At 44.5% G+C, this 18,116-nt stretch overlaps 1 protein-coding gene and 1 long non-coding RNA gene across 2 annotated transcripts; both read left to right on the top strand.

Moving 5' to 3' along the window:
- The first annotated feature begins 603 nt into the window (after positions 1-603).
- LOC121838835 (tripartite motif-containing protein 16-like) lies at positions 604-10,348 on the top strand. The gene is made up of 6 exons (XM_042327484.1): positions 604-1,254; positions 2,037-2,132; positions 8,621-8,854; positions 9,056-9,215; positions 9,341-9,400; positions 9,637-10,348. Exons 1-6 carry the CDS (start codon positions 673-675, stop codon positions 10,158-10,160), a joined length of 1,656 nt encoding a protein of 551 aa, XP_042183418.1. The 5' UTR covers positions 604-672; the 3' UTR covers positions 10,161-10,348.
- A 484-nt stretch (positions 10,349-10,832) lies between these two features.
- Positions 10,833-11,297, top strand: LOC121847276. The gene is made up of 2 exons (XR_006084186.1): positions 10,833-11,175; positions 11,233-11,297. It is a non-coding gene; the product is annotated as an uncharacterized LOC121847276 (long non-coding RNA).
- Positions 11,298-18,116: the final 6,819 nt, after the last annotated feature.

The following is an 18,116-nucleotide window of genomic DNA, read 5'->3' on the forward strand; positions in this document are numbered from 1 at the left end:
GTTGATACCAATGTTGTCATTTACCAGACACTCTTATCACACCATAGTACTATCAGACTGTTGATACCAATGTTGTCATTTAGCAGACAGTCTTATCACACCATAGTACTATCAGACTGTTGATACCAATGTTGTCATTTACCAGACACTCTTATCACACCATAGTACTATCAGACTGCCGATACCAATGTTGTCATTTACCAGACACTCTTATCACACCATAGTACTATCAGACTGCCGATACCAATGCAGGGTGAAAGGTGGCCACAAGATGTGAACTGCTCTAAAAAATTGTATCGAAAAGTATTTAGTGTTTAGAAAATACAAAAATACATTGGAGTATAGTTCAGCCCAGTATGATTTATAAGACAAGATACTCAGAAGCAATTAAAATACGTATTTCAAATACATGTAACATAAATACTGACTATCTCTGCCTACTACCCAACAATCTGTTTTACTTCCTTATCAAAGAAACCACACCCCCTCTACATACTGAGAACACAGTCAAGTAGGAAGCCACTCCCTCTACATACAGAGAACTCAGCCCAGTAGGAAGCCACTCCCTGTCCTCTGGTGTAGAGTTCCATGAAACAGAAAGTCATCTTTGACACTGAACAGAAAGTAATCTTCAACACTGCCATTGCTTAACCTACGAGAGAGAGCACCAAAATGGCAGAGAATCAGGAACTGTTCTGTTGCTCCATCTGTCTGGATCTACTGAAGGATCCGGTGACTACTGCCTGTGGACACAGTTACTGTATGGGCTGTATTAAAGAAAGCTGGGATCAGGATGATCTGAAAGGTTTCTACAGCTGTCCACAGTGCAGAGAGACCTTTATCCCAAGGCCTGTTCTAAACAGGAGCACTGTGCTGGCTGAAGTGGTGGAGAAACTGAAGAAGACAGGACTCCAGGCTGCTCCCCCTCCTGCTCTGTGCTATGCTGGACCTGGAGATGTGGCGTGTGATTTCTGCATTGGGACCAGAAAGCAGAAAGCCCTCATGTCCTGTCTGGCATGTCTGGCCTCTTATTGTGAGACTCACCTCCAACCTCACTATGAATATCCTGCTTTCAAGAAGCACAAGCTGGTCAAAGCCACCACACAACTACAGGAGAAGATCTGCTCTCATCATGACAAACTGCTGGAGGTTTACTGTCGTACCGATCAGCAGTGTATCTGTTATCTGTGTACAATGGATGAACATAAAGGCCATGATACAGTGTCAGCTGCAGCAGAGAGGACTGAGAAACAGGTAAGACCAGAACAACTTGTTGGTGACTGTCTATTAAACAAAGAATTAAAGATACAGTAGGAACTAAGTCTGATTGAATATGAGATCATTCAAATGAAATCGAGTCACAAATTTGAACACAAACCTTGATTATAAAGATATGTTAACCAAGATTCTCCAAATGTATCACCATTTTCTAAAGTCAAACACCATTATCATTTGTTATCAAACACCCAATCAGCTCCCCTGATTTGTGTTCTGTTAAAACTATAATCATTCCCATAACAACTTAATGATATATTTTCACAGACACTTCCTCAACATTTTAATCTCTATTGTTAGCAACTGAGGTTATTCTTCAATAACACAGACCCCAAATGTAGCACACGTAGCTCTGAGTTCATGACTGACATTCCACAGATCCACAGAAACCCAACTCCTATTTACAATTCCCTATTAACTATTAGGGGTGGTAGGGTACCCTAGTGGTTAGAGTGTTGGACTAGCAACCGAAAGGCTGCAAGTTCAAATCCCCTGAGCTGACATGGTACAAATCTGTTGTTCTGCCCCTGAACAAGGCAGTTAACCCACTGTTCCTAGGCCGTCATTGAAAATAAGAATTTGTTCTTAACAGACTTGCCTAGTAAAATAAAATGAGTACTCTAGTTTTTATCCTCTGCGGTGTGTATTTATCTTCAAAATATTCTTATACCATCTTCAATGGGCCCCATGTCACATGACTATACTATTGATATACTGGACAAATAAAGCTTGATAGCTCATTGAAGAGTGATTCTCCACAGAGGCAGCTGAGGATAAGTCAGCAGAAGGTCCAGCAGAGATTCCAGGAGAGAGAGAAGGAGCTGAAGGAGCTCCAACAGGCTGTAGAGTCTCTCAAGGTGAGTATTGTTGACCAGAGGAGACACACCATTTCACTTCTCTCAGTCTGAGAGAGGAGAGGGGCCCCTCTCCAATCCAACTTTTGGGAACAGGCTGTCTGGACCCCTTTCAGAAAACAGATTGCTTAATGATGTAACCAACGGGATATGAACCCAGGTCTACCGCAGGAAAAACCAACATCTTGACCGTTACACAAAGAGGACATTCCCTATTAGGAAGACACTGATTTTGAAGTCGCAGGTGGGGCTACCTAATCACATAACCATGAATAACCTCTCTCTCTCTCTCAATTCAATTCAAATGGCTTTATTGGCATGGGAAATATATGTTTACATTGCCAAAGCAGGTGGTATAAATACTAAACAAACGTGAAATAAACCATCAGAAATTAACAGGAAACTTTCCACTCACAAAAGTTAAAAAAGAATAGAGACATTTCAAATGTTATAATTTAAGTGCAAACAGAGTGAGCCGTGCACCAAATCAAATCAAATGTTATAATTTAAGTGCAAACAGAGGAGCCGTGCACCAAATCAAATCAAATGTTATAATTTAAGTGCCGTGAGCCGTGCACCAAATCAAATCAAATGTTATAATTTAAGTGCAAACAGAGTGAGCCGTGCACCAAATCAAATCAAATGTTATAATTTAAGTGCAAACAGAGTGAGCCGTGCACCAAATCAAATCAAATGTTATAATTTAAGTGCAAACAGAGTGAGCCGTGCACCAAATCAAATCAAATTTTAAATTTATAATTTAAGTCACATAAATCACATGGTTAGCAGATGTTAATGCGAGTGTAGCGAAATGCTTGTGCTTCTAGTTCCGACAATGCAGTAATAACCAACGAGTAATCTAACTAACAATTACAAAACTACTACCTTATACACACACAAGTGTAAAGGGATAAAGAATATGTACATAAAGATATATGAGTGAGTGATGGTACAGAGCGGCAAAGGCAAGATGCAGTAGATGGTATCGAGTACAGTATATACACATGAGATGTATGTAAACAAAGTGGCATAGTTTAAAGTGGCTAGTGATACATGTATTACATAAAGATGCAGTAGATGATATAGAGTACAGTATATACGTATACATATGAGATGAATAATGTAGGGTGTGTAAACATTATATTAAGTAGCATTGTTTAAAGTGGCTAGTGATATATTTTACATCAATTCCCATCAATTCCCATTATTAAAGTGGCTGGAGTTGAGTCAGTGTGTTGGCAGCAGCCACTCAATGTTAGTGGTGGCTGTTTAACAGTCTGATGGCCTTGAGATAGAAGCTGTTTTTCAGTCTCTCGGCCCCAGCTTTGATGCACCTGTACTGACCTCGCCTTCTGGATGATAGCGGGGTGAACAGGCAGTGGCTCGGGTGGTTGTTGTCCTTGATGATCTTTATGGCCTTCCTGTGACATCGGGTGGTGTAGGTGTCCTGGAGGGCAGGTAGTTTGCCCCCGGTGATGCGTTGTGCAGACCTCACTACCCTCTGGAGAGCCTTGCGGTTGTGGGCGGAGCAGTTGCCGTACCAGGCGGTGATACAGCCCGACAGGATGCTCTCGATTGTGCATCTGTAGAAGTTTGTGAGTGCTTTTGGTGACAAGCTGAATTTCTTCAGCCTCCTGAGGTTGAAGAGGCGCTGCTGCTCCTTCTTCACGATGCTGTCTGTGTGGGTGGACCAATTCAGTTTGTCTGTGATGTGTACGCCGAGGAACTTAAAACTTACTACCCTCTCCACTACTGTTCCATCAATGTGGATAGGGGGGTGTTCCCTCTGCTGTTTCCTGAAGTCCACAATCATCTCCTTTGTTTTGTTGACATTGAGTGTGAGGTTATTTTCCTGACACCACACTCCGAGGGCCCTCACCTCCTCCCTGTAGGCCGTCTCATCGTTGTTGGTAATCAAGCCTACCACTGTTGTGTAGTCCGCAAACTTGATGATTGAGTTGAAGGCGTGCATGGCCACGCAGTCGTGGGTGAACAGGGAGTACAAGAGAGGGCTCAGAACGCACCCTTGTGGGGCCCCAGTGTTGAGGATCAGCGGGGTGGAGATGTTGTTACCTACCCTCACCACCTGGGGGTGGCCCGTCAGGAAGTCCAGTACCCAGTTGCACAGGGCGGGGTCGAGACCCAGGGTCTCGAGCTTGATGACGAGTTTGGAGGGTACTATGGTGTTAAATGCTGAGCTGTAGTCGATGAACAGCATTCTCACATAGGTATTCCTCTTGTCCAGATGGGTTAGGGCAGTGTGCAGTGTGGTTGAGACTGCATCGTCTGTGGACCTATTTGGGTGGTAAGCAAATTGGAGTGGGTCTAGGGTGTCAGGTAGGGTGGAGGTGATATGGTCCTTGACTAGTCTCTCAAAGCACTTCATGATGACGGAAGTGCCAGACTGAGCTTTGGAGGCTGAATGGTGGCTCTGGCAGATCCTGGCTGACTGGCGGCTCTGGAGGATCCTGGCTGACTGGCGGCTCTGGAGGATCCTGGCTGACTGGCGGCTCTGGCGGATCCTGGCTGACTGGCAGCTCTGGCGGATCCTGGCTGACTGGCGGCTCTGGCGGCTCCTGGCTGACTGGCGGCTCTGGCGGCTCTTGGCTGACTGGAGGCTCTTGGCTGACTGCCGGCTCTGGCGGCTCCTGGCTGACTGGCGGCTCCCGGCTGACTGCCGGCTCTGGCGGCTCCTTGCAGACTGGCGGCTCTGGCGGCTTCTTGCAGACTGGCGGCTCTGGCGGCTCCTTGCAGATTGGTGGCTCTGGCGGCTCCTTGCAAACTGGCGGCTCTGGTGGCTCCTTGCAGACTGGCAGCTCTGGCGGGTCCTTGCAGACTGCCGGCTCTGGCAGCTTCTTGCAGACTGGCAGCCCTGGTGGCTCCTTGCAGACTGGCGGCCCTGGCGGCTCCTTGCAGACTGGCGGCTCTGGCGGCTCAGGACAGACGGGAGACTCTGGCGGCGCTGGGCAGGAAGAAGGCTCTGGCAGCGCTGGACAGACGAGGCGCACTGTAGGCCTGGTGCGTGGTGCCGGCACTGGTGGTACTGGGCCTAGGACACGCACCTCAGGGCGAGTATGAGGAGGAGGAACAGGGTTTGGGGGGCTGCCACCGGAGGGCTGGTGCGTGGAGATGGCACCGGATAGATCGGCCCGAGAAGGCGTACTGGAGGTCTCGAGCACCGAGCCTGCCCCACCTTACCTGGATGAATGCTCCCCGTAGCCTGACCAGTGCGGCGAGGTGGAATAGGCTGCACTGGGATGTGCAGGCGAACCGGGGACACCATGCGTAAGGCTGGTGCCATGTACGCCGGCCCGAGGAGATGCACTGGAGACCAGATGCGTAAAGCCGGCTTTATGGCCCATGGCTGGAAGCTCAACCTAGCCCGGCCGATACGGGGAGCTGGGATGTACCGCACCGGGCTAAGCACGCGTACTGGGGACACCGTGCGCTCCACCGCATAACACGGTGCCTGACCAATACGACACCCTCTCTCACTCCGGTATGCATAGGAAGCTGGCACAAGTCTCCTACCTGCCTTAGCCACACTTCCCGTGTGCCCCCCCAATACATTTTTGGTGGCTGCCTCTCTCTCGGGCTTCCTACCGCGCCGCCGTGCTGACTCCATTCACCGGTATCCCTCCTCACACTGCTCCAGAGAATCCCAGGCGGGCTCCAGCACTCTCCTTGGTCAGCCGCCCACCTGTCTATCTCCTCCCAAATAGTGACCTCGTCCAGATCTCGCTCCCAAGACCATAAGTCCTGATTACGTTGCTCCTGCTGCCTGTCACCACGCTGCTTGGTCCTGTTGTGGTGGGTGATTCTGTAACGGCAGATTTCTTCCACTTCCTCTGAAGAGGTGTAGCAAGGATCGGACCAAGATGCGGTGTGGTAAGTGTCCATGTTTTAATAAGAAAAACTCAACATGAACACAAATACAAAACAATAAACGTGAACTAACCGAAAACAGTCCCGTGTGGCACAAACACTGACACAGGAAACAATCACCCACAAAATACCCAAAGAACATGGCTGCCTAAATATGGCTCCCAATCAGAGACAACGATAAACACCTGCTTCTAATTGACAACCAATCTAGGCAACCATAGACTTACATAAACACCTAGAAAGGAAACAGCCCCATAAACATACAAAACCCCTAGACAAGACCAAACACATACATCACCCATGTCACACCGTGACCTAACCAAAATAACAAGGAAAACAAAGAACACTAAAGTCAGGGTGTGACAAATTATTTATTTACTAAATACCTAACTAATCACACAGAATTACACATACACATAATTAACTCATAACTTGATTACAAATACGTCATAAAGGAAAACGTCCCTGGCGGGCAGGACAGATATGACAGCTTGTTACACAAAAGAAAAGGGGCTGGGTTTGAGTGAAAGAGCGGGAAGAATGAGGAATAAAGGGCGAAGCTGTGCTATCGTAAATACAGTATCAAATGCAATAAATATTTACTCTGAGCTGAAGTTCGGTAGGTTGGTGGTAGATGGAAGGCCGTGTTGCCCAACCGAGAATGTCTCTGCTGGTAAACTGTATACGTTGTAGTAATGTCGTTGTGTGATAGACGGGATACTCTTTCTGTTCCTTCCTAACCCTCATTTGCAGCGGCTGTTGCTAACTCAACGGCTAGGAGGTATCACTTCTGTAGTGAATAAGAGTTCAAAGTTCATACCATTCGCAACCAAGCTCACGCTGATGTTGGCTTCGTTCTGTAGTTATTACCTGAACCATTCTGACATCGGACCGTCGTCCTCACATCATCGGAACAGGAGGTTATATTGTTGTCAAGGGCTTATATAGGAAGGGAGAGGAGGGCATGTTTGAAAAGTTTTATAGCCCATGTCCCTTCACAGGGGCGGGCCACTGATTGAGCAGAGCCCTATCTTATTAAAACCCAAATCTCACATTTTAGAAGCTAAAATCACATTTCATCCCATCACGAATAATTTCATATTCAAACATTTAAATTGAACAATAATTCCATGTGAATCCGATAATTCTGATGTATAGACTTTCCACTGAAGAGTTTGTCATCTTATCATTGATGAGAATGTCTCAGATGACAACCGAACTGACATCATATTCATTAATAAGTACCACTGCATATGTTCAATTGATCGGATTGCCAGAATATAGTTCATTTCCCGGCCTTCTGATGTTCCCAGAATCTCTATATTAACCAAGGGTTTTGCGAATGTAACCTCAGTAGGGTAGAGAGAGGAAAACAGGGGGAAGAGGTATTTATGACTGTCATAAACCTACCCCCCCCAGGCCAACGTCATGACACTGCCTTGTTCAGGGGCAGAACAACAGATTTTTATCTTGTCAGCTCCGGGATTCGATCGAGCAACCTTTCGGTTACTGGCTCTAACCACTAGGCTACCTGCCATCCTTTCACAGATGCCAAGTGTACGTTTACATGTGAGTCATTTGGCAGACATTCTGCCTAAATATGCCTAAAAAAAAGTAGATTTGCTGATTTTTCAGCTAGTTGGTGTCACGAGTCCGACCGAGGGTGGCTCCCTTTTCCGGTTGGGTGGCGCTTGGCGGTCGTCATCGCAGGCCTATTAGCTGCCACTGATTGTTTTTCCTCCCCCTCCTTGTATGTTTATTGCTAGCACCTGTTAGTGAGTCATTAGTTGGGCTTTATTAGACAGACAGCCGGCCCGCCTGGTTCTTTGTGAGGGATTAATTATTGTGACCTTCAGTTATGTAGTAGAGGAACGTGTTTGTTCCTGGTCGTGTATTCTGTTGTACTGTTTTCATCCCCGTGTTTGGGGCATTTGGTTTTGGAACACCCAGTGTTGCGTGAGTGCATTAAAGAGCACAGTATTGCACTCTCTGTTTCCTGCGTCTGACTCCACACCCACGACACCCGGAGCGTTACAGTCGGCTCGGGGATTTGACCCAGCCACCTTTCGGTTACTGCCCAACACTCTTAACCACTAGATTACAAACCACTAAATGTTAAACACCAAAGGTCAAATGGTAGTAGATAAATGGTAAGCTGGTTAAATAAAAGACTGCTGTTATAACTTTCAGACTGCCATTGTTTTGGGGAAATAGGGACATGTCTGTCTATTTCTACAATTATCTCGAATAGATGTATTTATTGTATTTAGTGTAAGGGCTTGGTATTGATGTATTTAGTGGGTAAGGGCTTGGTGGGTTCATCACAGGAAATATTGCCTGTCATTGGGGAAGAGGCACAGATCAGGGGGGAAGTGCTGGGGGGACAGACTGGGGAGGAGGAGGACAGTATTGTGCCAATGGAGGAGGAAGATGGGGGGGTTGGGGCGCCACAAGTGGTGTTCTGTACCTGCCTGTCAAAGAGGGGGGACAAAGCCTGGTGGACCTGGAGAGCAGGGTGGCAGCGTTCTAACTCAAAGTGGTGCAGAGGCAACTGTACCTACTGTCTCTCTGTCTCTCTCTTTCTCTCTCTTTCTCTCTCTTAACAGCGTTCTGCACAGGCAGCAGTGGAGGACAGTGATCAGATCTTTACTGAGATGATCTGCTCCTTTGAGAGAAGGCGTTCTGAGGTGAAGGAGCTGATCAGAGCCCGAGAGAAGGCTCAAGTGAGTCAAGCTGAAGGACTCCTGGAGCAACTGAAGCAGGAGATGGCTGAGCTGAGAAAGAGAAGCACTGAGTTGGAGCAGCTCTCACACACAGAGGATCACATCCATTTCCTCCAGGTAACTAAACTACCTTGTAACATGTGATATGAAATTAACTTAATGTGAAGCTATTCATCTCAGTCATTATGTTATCCTGTCTCCCCGCCCTCGCTCTGTCTCCCCCGCGGTTGCTCTGTCTCCCCCTCTCTCTCTGTCTCTCTCTGTCTGTCTCCCCCTCGCTCTCACTCTCTCTCTCTCTCTCTGTCCCTCCCTCTCCAGAGTCATCAGTCTCTCTCCAGTATCAGTGTATCTTCAGACTTACCCAGCATTGTTGTCCATCCTCTTCAGTACTTTGGAGATGTGAGTAAGACTGTGTCTGAACTGAGAGAGAAACTAGAGGACTTCCTTAAAGGAGAATGGACCAAGATCTCGTCTACAGGTGTGTTGAAAATAATAAGAACATCAACTTTAGACCATTGAAAGTTCCCTACTAGTCATATACATGTGGAATATGGTATGATGATAACATTCCCTCTCTCTGTCAATGTGTTTGTGTGTCTGTAGTGAATATAGTGGATGATGTACTGCCTCCAGAGCCCAAGACCAGAGAACAGTTGTTACAATGTGAGTCTCTTTACTGTGAAGTCACTAACAGTCTCTTTTTACTGACACTCCTAACAATCCCTCTAGAAATATATAGCAATAGTAGATCTAATCAAAGACTGGGTATCTATCTGACTCCTCATATTTCTTTGATTTCATCTCTGCTGTGCTCTAATCAAAGACAGGGTAGATACAGTATCTGACTTAACTTATTGTTCTAACTCCCCTCATTGATCTCTGCTCTGCTCTTCTCCCAGATTCCTGTAAGCTCACACTGGACCCAAACACAGCATACACACACCTCTCTCTGTCTAAATGGAACAGAAAGGTGACCTATAAACGCCAAATCCAACCATATCCTGACCATCCAGACAGATTCACCAACCACTACCAGGTTTTGTGTAGAGAAGGTCTGTCTGGACGCTGTTACTGGGAGATAGAGTGGAGTGGTTATGTTATTACAGCAGTCTCATATAAAGACATCAGCAGAACAGAGACAGGTAATATATTTGGACTCAATAACAAGTCCTGGAGTTTACAGTACCAGTGGTTTAGTGATGGTTATTGTTTCAGACACAATAATGTTGAGACTAAAGTATCAGGCCCTCAGTCCTCCAGAGTAGGAGTGTACCTGGATCACAAGGCAGGTACTCTGTCCTTCTACGGTGTCTCTGACACAATGACCCTCCTCCACAGAGTCCAGACCACATTCACTCAGCCCCTCTATCCTGGGTTTTGGCTACGTAGTTGTAAAAGTACTGCTGAGCTGGTTAAACTGTAGTAGGGTCCACATAGATACTAGTCATGCTGGTGTAGTCTATAGCTGAGCTGGTTAAACTGTAGTAGGGTCCACATAGATACTAGTCATGCTGGTGGTGATGGTCCCCAGATGTGATGGTCTGTTTTTCTGTACAATAATTTGTCTGACTGTATAGTTGAATTAAATGTAATATACTTATTTTTATCAAATACAATGTTTTAATCTTGTACATTTCCATGAATCATGACACATGGTGTTGATGTATATTGGTTGTCATTCAGAACCACTCAGTTTTCTCAATCTATGTAATTCTCCTCTCCACAGGTAGTATCACTAACTAACTAACTAAACTATATGGGACGAACACAGATTAATCCTAGTCCTGGACTAAAAAGTATGTTCAATGTAGATGTCCAGGAAACATGCCCGAAATTTGGCATCTTTCATACTCCCAAACTGCTCAGTTAAGCAAAATTAAACCTGTCCAGCAGGTGGTGCTATTGACCAAACAATAAAATCAGCAGATATCTTGACTTGCCACTCAGTTTATCAGTAATGTTCAGAATAGTACTTTAATATCATTGGAGATTGATGGTCTTTTTGATCCACTATCCAGAGTCAGGAACAGATGAAGTTAGGTCTGCTATTGTTCAGTTATTAAATATGACTTATGGTGATGGGAAATAAAAATACAACATTAAACTTCATCTAGTAATAGTTTTCCTTTGTTATTCATTCCAATGTGTGTCTTTAACTTCTAAATGGATTGTGTGGAGGTGAGCTAGTGGTGTGGCTGATAGAATAGAATGAAAAGGGAGGATGGGAGGGGAAATGGGCAGATATATCAGCCCATGCCAACACCAACCCAATGCTTTTACATTTGTGAGGAGTAGTGAAGGAATCCTACTCTTCAGGAGGAAGGAGAGATTATCAGGACGTCCCCATGGAGTGATGAAAGAGGGATGTGAAAGAGGAGAGAGGTAATGGTTGTACTCCCCCATGGAGTGATGATAGAGGGATGTGAAAGAGGAGAGAGGTAAATGGTTGTACTCCCTCATGGAGTGATGATAGAGGGATGTGAAAGAGGAGAAAGGTAATGGTTGTACTGGACTTATTTATTCTCTCATTACTTACTTATTCTGTTTCAATAACATAATTGTATAACACAAACTAATTACATTTGAGGATTTATTATTGTATTAAAGTAAACTTGTATTAAAATTCACCACAAAATGTACAGTTCATTCCATAGTTTAACATGGGAAATTTTCCTCCCTCCTATAGAGTCATGGAAGTGTTGGATGAGATAGGACCCTGCCTTCACTGGGGGATGTTTGTTGGATCCGTCACAACAGGTTATGAGGACCTCATCCTCAAGCTGCAGTGCGCTCCAGTTTCCAAGAGGGGCAGTAGAACCCTATGGACCTGAAAGGGAAAGAGCGGAGTAAAAATCAAAGGTGATTTTACATGGATGTTTCCATAGAGACCTGAGTCATATTCACTAGGCATCAAACTAAAGGAAATGAACTGAAACAGGGAGAGACTAACTGAACTTGTCCAATAAAAAAGTTTGTTTTCATTTTCTTTTTGAATTTTTTTGTTACAGCCCTAATTAATATTAATACGACCCTGGCAGAGTTGCAAAGAAAAAGTCATATCTCAGACTGGCCAATAAAAGGAAAGATTAAGATGGGCAAAAGAACACAGACACTAACAGAGGAACTCTGCCTAGAAGGCCAGCATCCTGGAGTCACCTCTTCACTGTTGACATTGGGACTGGTGTTTTGCGGGTACTATTTAATGAAGCTGCCAGTTGAGGACCATTGAGGCGTCTGTTTCTTAAACTAGACACACTCATATACTTGTCCTCTTGCTCAGTTGTGCACCGGGGCCTCCCACTCCTCTTTCTATTCTGGTTAGAGACAGTTTGCTCTGTTCTGTGAAGGGAGTAGTGTTACGTTCCCCAGATTATGTGTTGTAGTTTGTGTATTTGCATGTGTTTATTTCAGGAAATGGCTTCCTGAAATCCCTCAAGCACCTGATTGGTCGACTCCAGGGCTAATTGGAGAGCTGACCCCGCCACCTCGTCAAGACACAGCTGTCTCCAATTACCCATTCCTTCAGAAGCTATATAAAAGCCAGTGTTCTGTTCAGGAGCAGGCTCTTTTTTGTAGAGGATTTTGCTGGAGGTAGATTTGCTGGAGAGATTTGCTGGAGAGATTTGCTGGAGAGATTTGCTGGAGAGATTTGCTGGAGAGATTTGCTGGAGAGATTTGCTGGAGAGATTTGCTGGAGAGATTTGCTGGAGAGATTTGCTGGAGAGATTTGCTGGGAGTTCATTGCTGGGAGTTCATTGCTGGGAGTTCATTGCTGGGAGTTCATTGCTGGGAGTTCATTGCTGGGAGTTCATTGCTGGGAGTTCATTGCTGGGAGTTCATTGCTGGGAGTTCATTGCTGAGAGTTGGTATGTTTTGTGAGTTTGTTGCTCAGATAGAACTTATTTGATGTCCTTTGTTTCTTAGTTTGTTTGTGAAATTGTTTAATATTCTGTTTAATTTGTTCCCAGGGGAGAAGGGGAAGGCACCTAGGGAGTGCTTAGGCAAGAGGCCCGCGGGCATACATATACCCGTAGCATATTCGCTGTCTAGGCACACTAGGTAAGACCTGGGCGGACCACCCCTTGTATTTTGGTTAGGGCACCAGGTGGTGCTAAATTAGGTAAGTAGTGGGTAGGCAGGTAAGATAGGAGAGGGGGGGGCTTTGAGATTTACTTTCTTTGCTTTGGTTCCGTCCAGCCCCTTTTCCCCATATTACCGTGTAAAGGAATAAAGTCCTTGTAAACGGTACCACATTCTGCTTGTTGTCATTTTTACTCGCACCTACAGTCCATACCCTTTTCGCTTCACAGAGAGTTTAGTTGTAGCAGGGTGTTGCGTTCCCTCTTCATAGAGGCGTGCGTAACATAATGGGGGCTCATCCGGGATCTTTCCATTAAACCCACCGGACCCTGCTGCTCTGAGCTCTCTCTGTGGTTAGTGATTGAGGTGTGATGGTAGGTTGTGAGTTTGGATTACTTGTTTAGTTAGTGTGTTCAGGAGACTGCATTGTAAAAGATGGCTGCCTCAGCCATCTCCAAGTTTTTTGAAGCGCCCTCTATTGATTGTTTGGTGAGGTTTCGTAAAGTAGACCTTGTAGCTATAGCTGACCATTATGGATTTGTATTCCCTGAGAAAGCCCTAAAGGCTGAGCTGTTGGTGCTAGTCAGGGAGGGTTTAGTGAGAGAACGGATTCTCTCATTGCAAGGAGAGGAGACTGGTAGACCTTCTGATGCCAAGTCAGAGGACAGGGCAGAGGAAGGGGTTCCTCGTACCCCCTTTACATTGCCCCGATTCGATCCTTTATCTTCTGCTTCGGGTCGTTCAGATGGGACTGCTAGGCTGAAGGTGAGGCTGGCTCGGTTAGAAATGGAGCAAAAAGATAAAGAGAGACAGATGAATTTTGAACTTGAAATTAGGAAAATAGAAGCTGACAAGGAGGTGAGGATCTGACAACTGGAGCTAGATGCTGGCTCCAGTGCGACTCCACAAGCTGCTCATCATCAAGCCCACTTCGATGTGAGTAAAAACATAGCTTTAGTCCCTCAATTCCGAGAGTCGGAAGTTGATTATTATTTCTCTGCGTTTGAGCGTGTGGCCGCTGCGCTGCATTGGCCACTCGAGGTTTGGTCGCTCCTGTTACAATGTAAATTGTCTGGGAAAGCCCAGGAAGTAGTAGCTGCTCTCTCCCTGGAAGACAGTTTACATTACGATACAGTTAAAACTACCGTGTTGCGGGCTTATGAGTTGGTGCCTGAAGCTTATAGGCAGCGCTTCAGGAACCACAAAAAAACGTCTCACCGTACATTTGTTGAATTTGCTAGGGACAAAGAGTCTCTGTTTAGTCGTTGGTGTTCAGCCAGCAAAGCTAACACCTATGCTGATATTCGGGAGTTGATGCTGTTGGAGGACTTTAAAAGCAACCTCCCAGATAGACTTGTAGTTCATTTAAATGAACAGAAAGTGGTGACATTGGCCCAAGCAGCAGTGTTGGCAGATGAGTACGCTTTGACACACGACTGTCTTTGGTGCACCACGTTTTGAAGACCGGACGATTACGTCATCAGTTCCTCGTTCAGGTCGCTTTTCCTCTGACAACCCTAAGCCTTTTCATGAAGTCTGTGAATGTTTTTACTGTCACCAAAGGGTCACGTGATTGCGGACTGCCCAGTTTTGAAAAATAAACCGAAACAGTCCCAGTCACCGTCCCCAAAAATGAAAAGTTTGGGTTTAGTCAAGTCTTTGGATCTTCCATTGGATCGAGTTGTTGATTCAGCATTTGAGAAACCGGATCCTGTCTATGCACCGTTTATCTCTGCCGGTTATGTTTCCTTAACAGGAGAACCAACTGATCAAAAGCCTATCCAAATCCTACGTGACACTGGGGCGGCGCAGTCAGTAATCATTACTGATGCTTTACCCTGGCTCCTGAAACGTATTGTGGCTCACATGTCATATTACAGGGGATAGAGACAAAAACCGTACCTGTACCATTACACTGGGTCCACTTAGTGTCAGACTTGGTATCAGGACGTTTCCGTGTTGGTGTAGTGTCTACACTGCCAGTATCAGGAGTAAAATTGCTACTAGGGAATGATATTGCTGGTGGTAATGTCACTCCTGTGTTAGAGGTAGTAGACAACCCAGAAATCAGAACTACAGATGAGAAATTGGTTCAAGCATTTCCACATGTTTTTCCTGCTTGTGTGTTAACGAGGGCACAATCTCGCAAGCTAGGAGATGTGGTGGATTTGGCTAGTTCTATTTTGAGAATGTTGAGGTAGAAGACAATGCACTGAGTATTCCTTCTGCATTGCCGACAGTTTTACCCCGTAAAAACTAAGGCAGGGGAAAACGAAATCGCGCCCCAATTACATGACATTCTTTTGTCTGTCACCCCTGAGAAGGTGTTTGAATGTCAAAAGAAGACACCAGTCTTCGCAAGTGTTTTGCTTCGGTAATTTCCATTGAGGAAGCTAAAACTAGAGAGACTGCCTACTTTATGGAAGCAGGAGTTTTGATGAGTAAATGGGCATCTCATGACACCATTAATGACTGGAGTGAAGTGTGTCAAGTGGTTGTTCCTACACCGTTCCGACAGCAGGTGCTGTCACTCGCCCATGACCAGGCGTGGTCTGGACACTTGGGGATCACAAAGACCTATAACCGGGTCCTTCGTCATTTCTTCTGGCCAGGTTTGAAGTCTGACGTGGTCCAATTTTGTAAAACATGTCACATATGTCAACTCACTGGGAAAGTGAATCAAACAGTTCCACGAGCGCCACTCTGCCCGATTCCTGTGGTAGGGGAACCGTTTGAAAGAGTGATAATTGATTGTGTAGGTCCATTGCCGAAAACCAGGTCAGGTAACCAGTTCCTACTAACAATAATGTACAGATAGCTTATGTGAAGGGCTCGGCGAATGTGGTTGCTGACGCTCTATCACGGGTTTACTAACTGGGGATACGTTGGCATTTATTATTTATTTTGAGCCTGTAATTGAACTCACAAATGCTGATGCTCCAGACACTCAACTAGTCTAAAGGCCAGTTTTATTGCTTCTTTAATCAGGACAACAGTTTTCAGCTGGGCTAACATAATTGCAAAAGGGTTTTCTAATGATCAATTAGCCATTTAAAATGATCAACTTGAATTAGCTAACACAATGTGCCATTGGAACACAGGAGTGATGGTTGCTGATAATGGGCCTCTGTACGCCTATGTAGATATTCCATGAAAAATCCTCCATTTCCAGCTACAATAGTCATTTACAACATTAACGATGTCTACACTGTATTTCTGATCAATTTGATGTTATTTTAATGGACAAAAAAATATACTTTTCTTTCAAAAACAAGGACATTTCTAAGTGACCCACAACTTTTGAACGGTTGTGTATATTTGACAACTTTTACTTTTACTTCACTACATTCCTAAATAAAATAATGTACTTTTTACTCCATACATTTTCCCTGACCCCCAAAAGTACGAGTTACATTCTAGAATGTTTAGAAGGACAGGAATATGGTCCAATTCACACACTTATCAAGAGAACGTCCTAGGTCATCCCGTCTCTGATCTGGCGGACTCACTAAACACAAAATCTTTGTTTGTAAATTGTGTCAGAGTGTTGCAGTGTGCCTCTGGCTATATGTAAAACAAGAAAATGGTACAATATGGTTAGCTTAACATAGGTAATTTTACATTTTTGTACATTTACTTTTGATACTTAAGTATATTTATAACCAATTACTTTTAGACTTTTACTCAAGTAGTATTTTACAGGGTAGCTTTCACTTTTACTTGAGTCCATTTCCATTAGGGTATCTTTACTTTTACTCAAGTATGACATTTGAGAACTTTTATTCCACCAGCTGACTGCACTGTATTGAACTGAACTATACTGGACTGTACTGAACTGAACTATACTGTACTGTACTGAACAGAACTGAACTATACTGGACTGTACTGAACTGAACTGAACTATACTGGACTGTACTGAACTGAACTATACTGTACTGTACTGAACAGAACTGAACTATACTGGACTGTACTGGACTGTACTGAACTGAACTATACTGTACTGTACTGTACTGAACAGAACTGGACTGTACTGAACTGAGCTGAACTATACTGTACTGTACTAAACTGAACTATTCCTTACTGTACTTTACTATACTGTACTATACTAAACTGAACTATACTGAACTATACACTATTGTACTGAACTATACTGTACTGAACTGAACTATACTGGACTGTACTGAACTGAACTGAACTATACTGTACTATACTAAACTGAACTGAACTATTCCTTACTGTACTTTACTGTACTATACTGAACTGAACTATACTGCACTGTACTGAACTGAACTGAACTATACTGGACTGTACTGAACTGAACTGAACTATACTGAACTATACACTATTGTACTGAACTATACTGGACTGTACTGAACTGAACTATACTGGACTGTACTGAACTGAACTGAACTGAACTATACTGGACTGTACTGAACTGAACTGAACTATACTGTACTATACTAAACTGAACTGAACTATTCCTTACTGTACTTTACTATACTGTACTATACTGAACTGAACTATACTGGACTGTACTGTACTGAACTGAACTATACTGTACTGAACTATACTATAATGAACTGAACTATACTGGACTGTACTGAACTGAACTATACTGTACTATACTGAACTGAACTATAGTGAACTGAACTATACTGTATCAAATCAAATCAAATCAAATGTATTTCTATAGCCCTTCGTACATCAGCTGATATCTCAAAGTGCTGTACAGAAACCCAGCCTAAAACCCCAAACAGCAAGCAATGCAGGTGTAGAAGCACGGTGGCTAGGAAAAACTCCCTAGAAAGGCCAAAACCTAGGAAGAAACCTAGAGAGGAACCAGGCTATGTGGGGTGGCCAGTCCTCTTCTGGCTGTGCCGGGTGGAGATTATAACAGAACATGGCCAAGATGTTCAAATGTTCATAAATGACCAGCATGGTCCAATAATAATAAGGCAGAACAGTTGAAACTGGAGCAGCAGCACGGCCAGGTGGACTGGGGACAGCAAGGAGTCATCATGTCAGGTAGTCCTGAGCCATGGTCCTAGGGCTCAGGTCCTCCGAGAGAGAAAGAAAGAAAGAAAGAGAGAAAGAGAGAATTAGAGAGAGCACACTTAAATTCACACAGGACACCGAATAGGACAGGAGAAGTACTCCAGATATAACAAACTGACCCTAGCCCCCCGACACATAAACTACTGCAGCATAAATACTGGAGGCTGAGACTATACTGTACTGAACTGCACTGAACTATACTGGACTGTACTGAACTGAACTGAACTATACTCTTCTGAACTGA

This window comes from Oncorhynchus tshawytscha, linkage group LG01 (genome assembly GCF_018296145.1).
Source record: "Oncorhynchus tshawytscha isolate Ot180627B linkage group LG01, Otsh_v2.0, whole genome shotgun sequence".
NCBI classification, from domain to species: domain Eukaryota; kingdom Metazoa; phylum Chordata; class Actinopteri; order Salmoniformes; family Salmonidae; genus Oncorhynchus; species Oncorhynchus tshawytscha.

What these genes read in the sequence shown, in the direction of transcription:
- LOC121838835 (XM_042327484.1), top strand. Translation starts at nt 673, where the DNA reads ATGGCAGAGAATCAGGAACTGTTCTGTTGCTCCATCTGTCTGGATCTA. An exon ending in CAGAGAGGACTGAGAAACAG is followed by an intron (nt 1,255 to 2,036) that starts GTAAGACCAGAA and finishes GATTCTCCACAG; the next exon opens with AGGCAGCTGAGGATAAGTCA. An exon ending in AGGCTGTAGAGTCTCTCAAG is followed by an intron (nt 2,133 to 8,620) that starts GTGAGTATTGTT and finishes CTCTCTTAACAG; the next exon opens with CGTTCTGCACAGGCAGCAGT.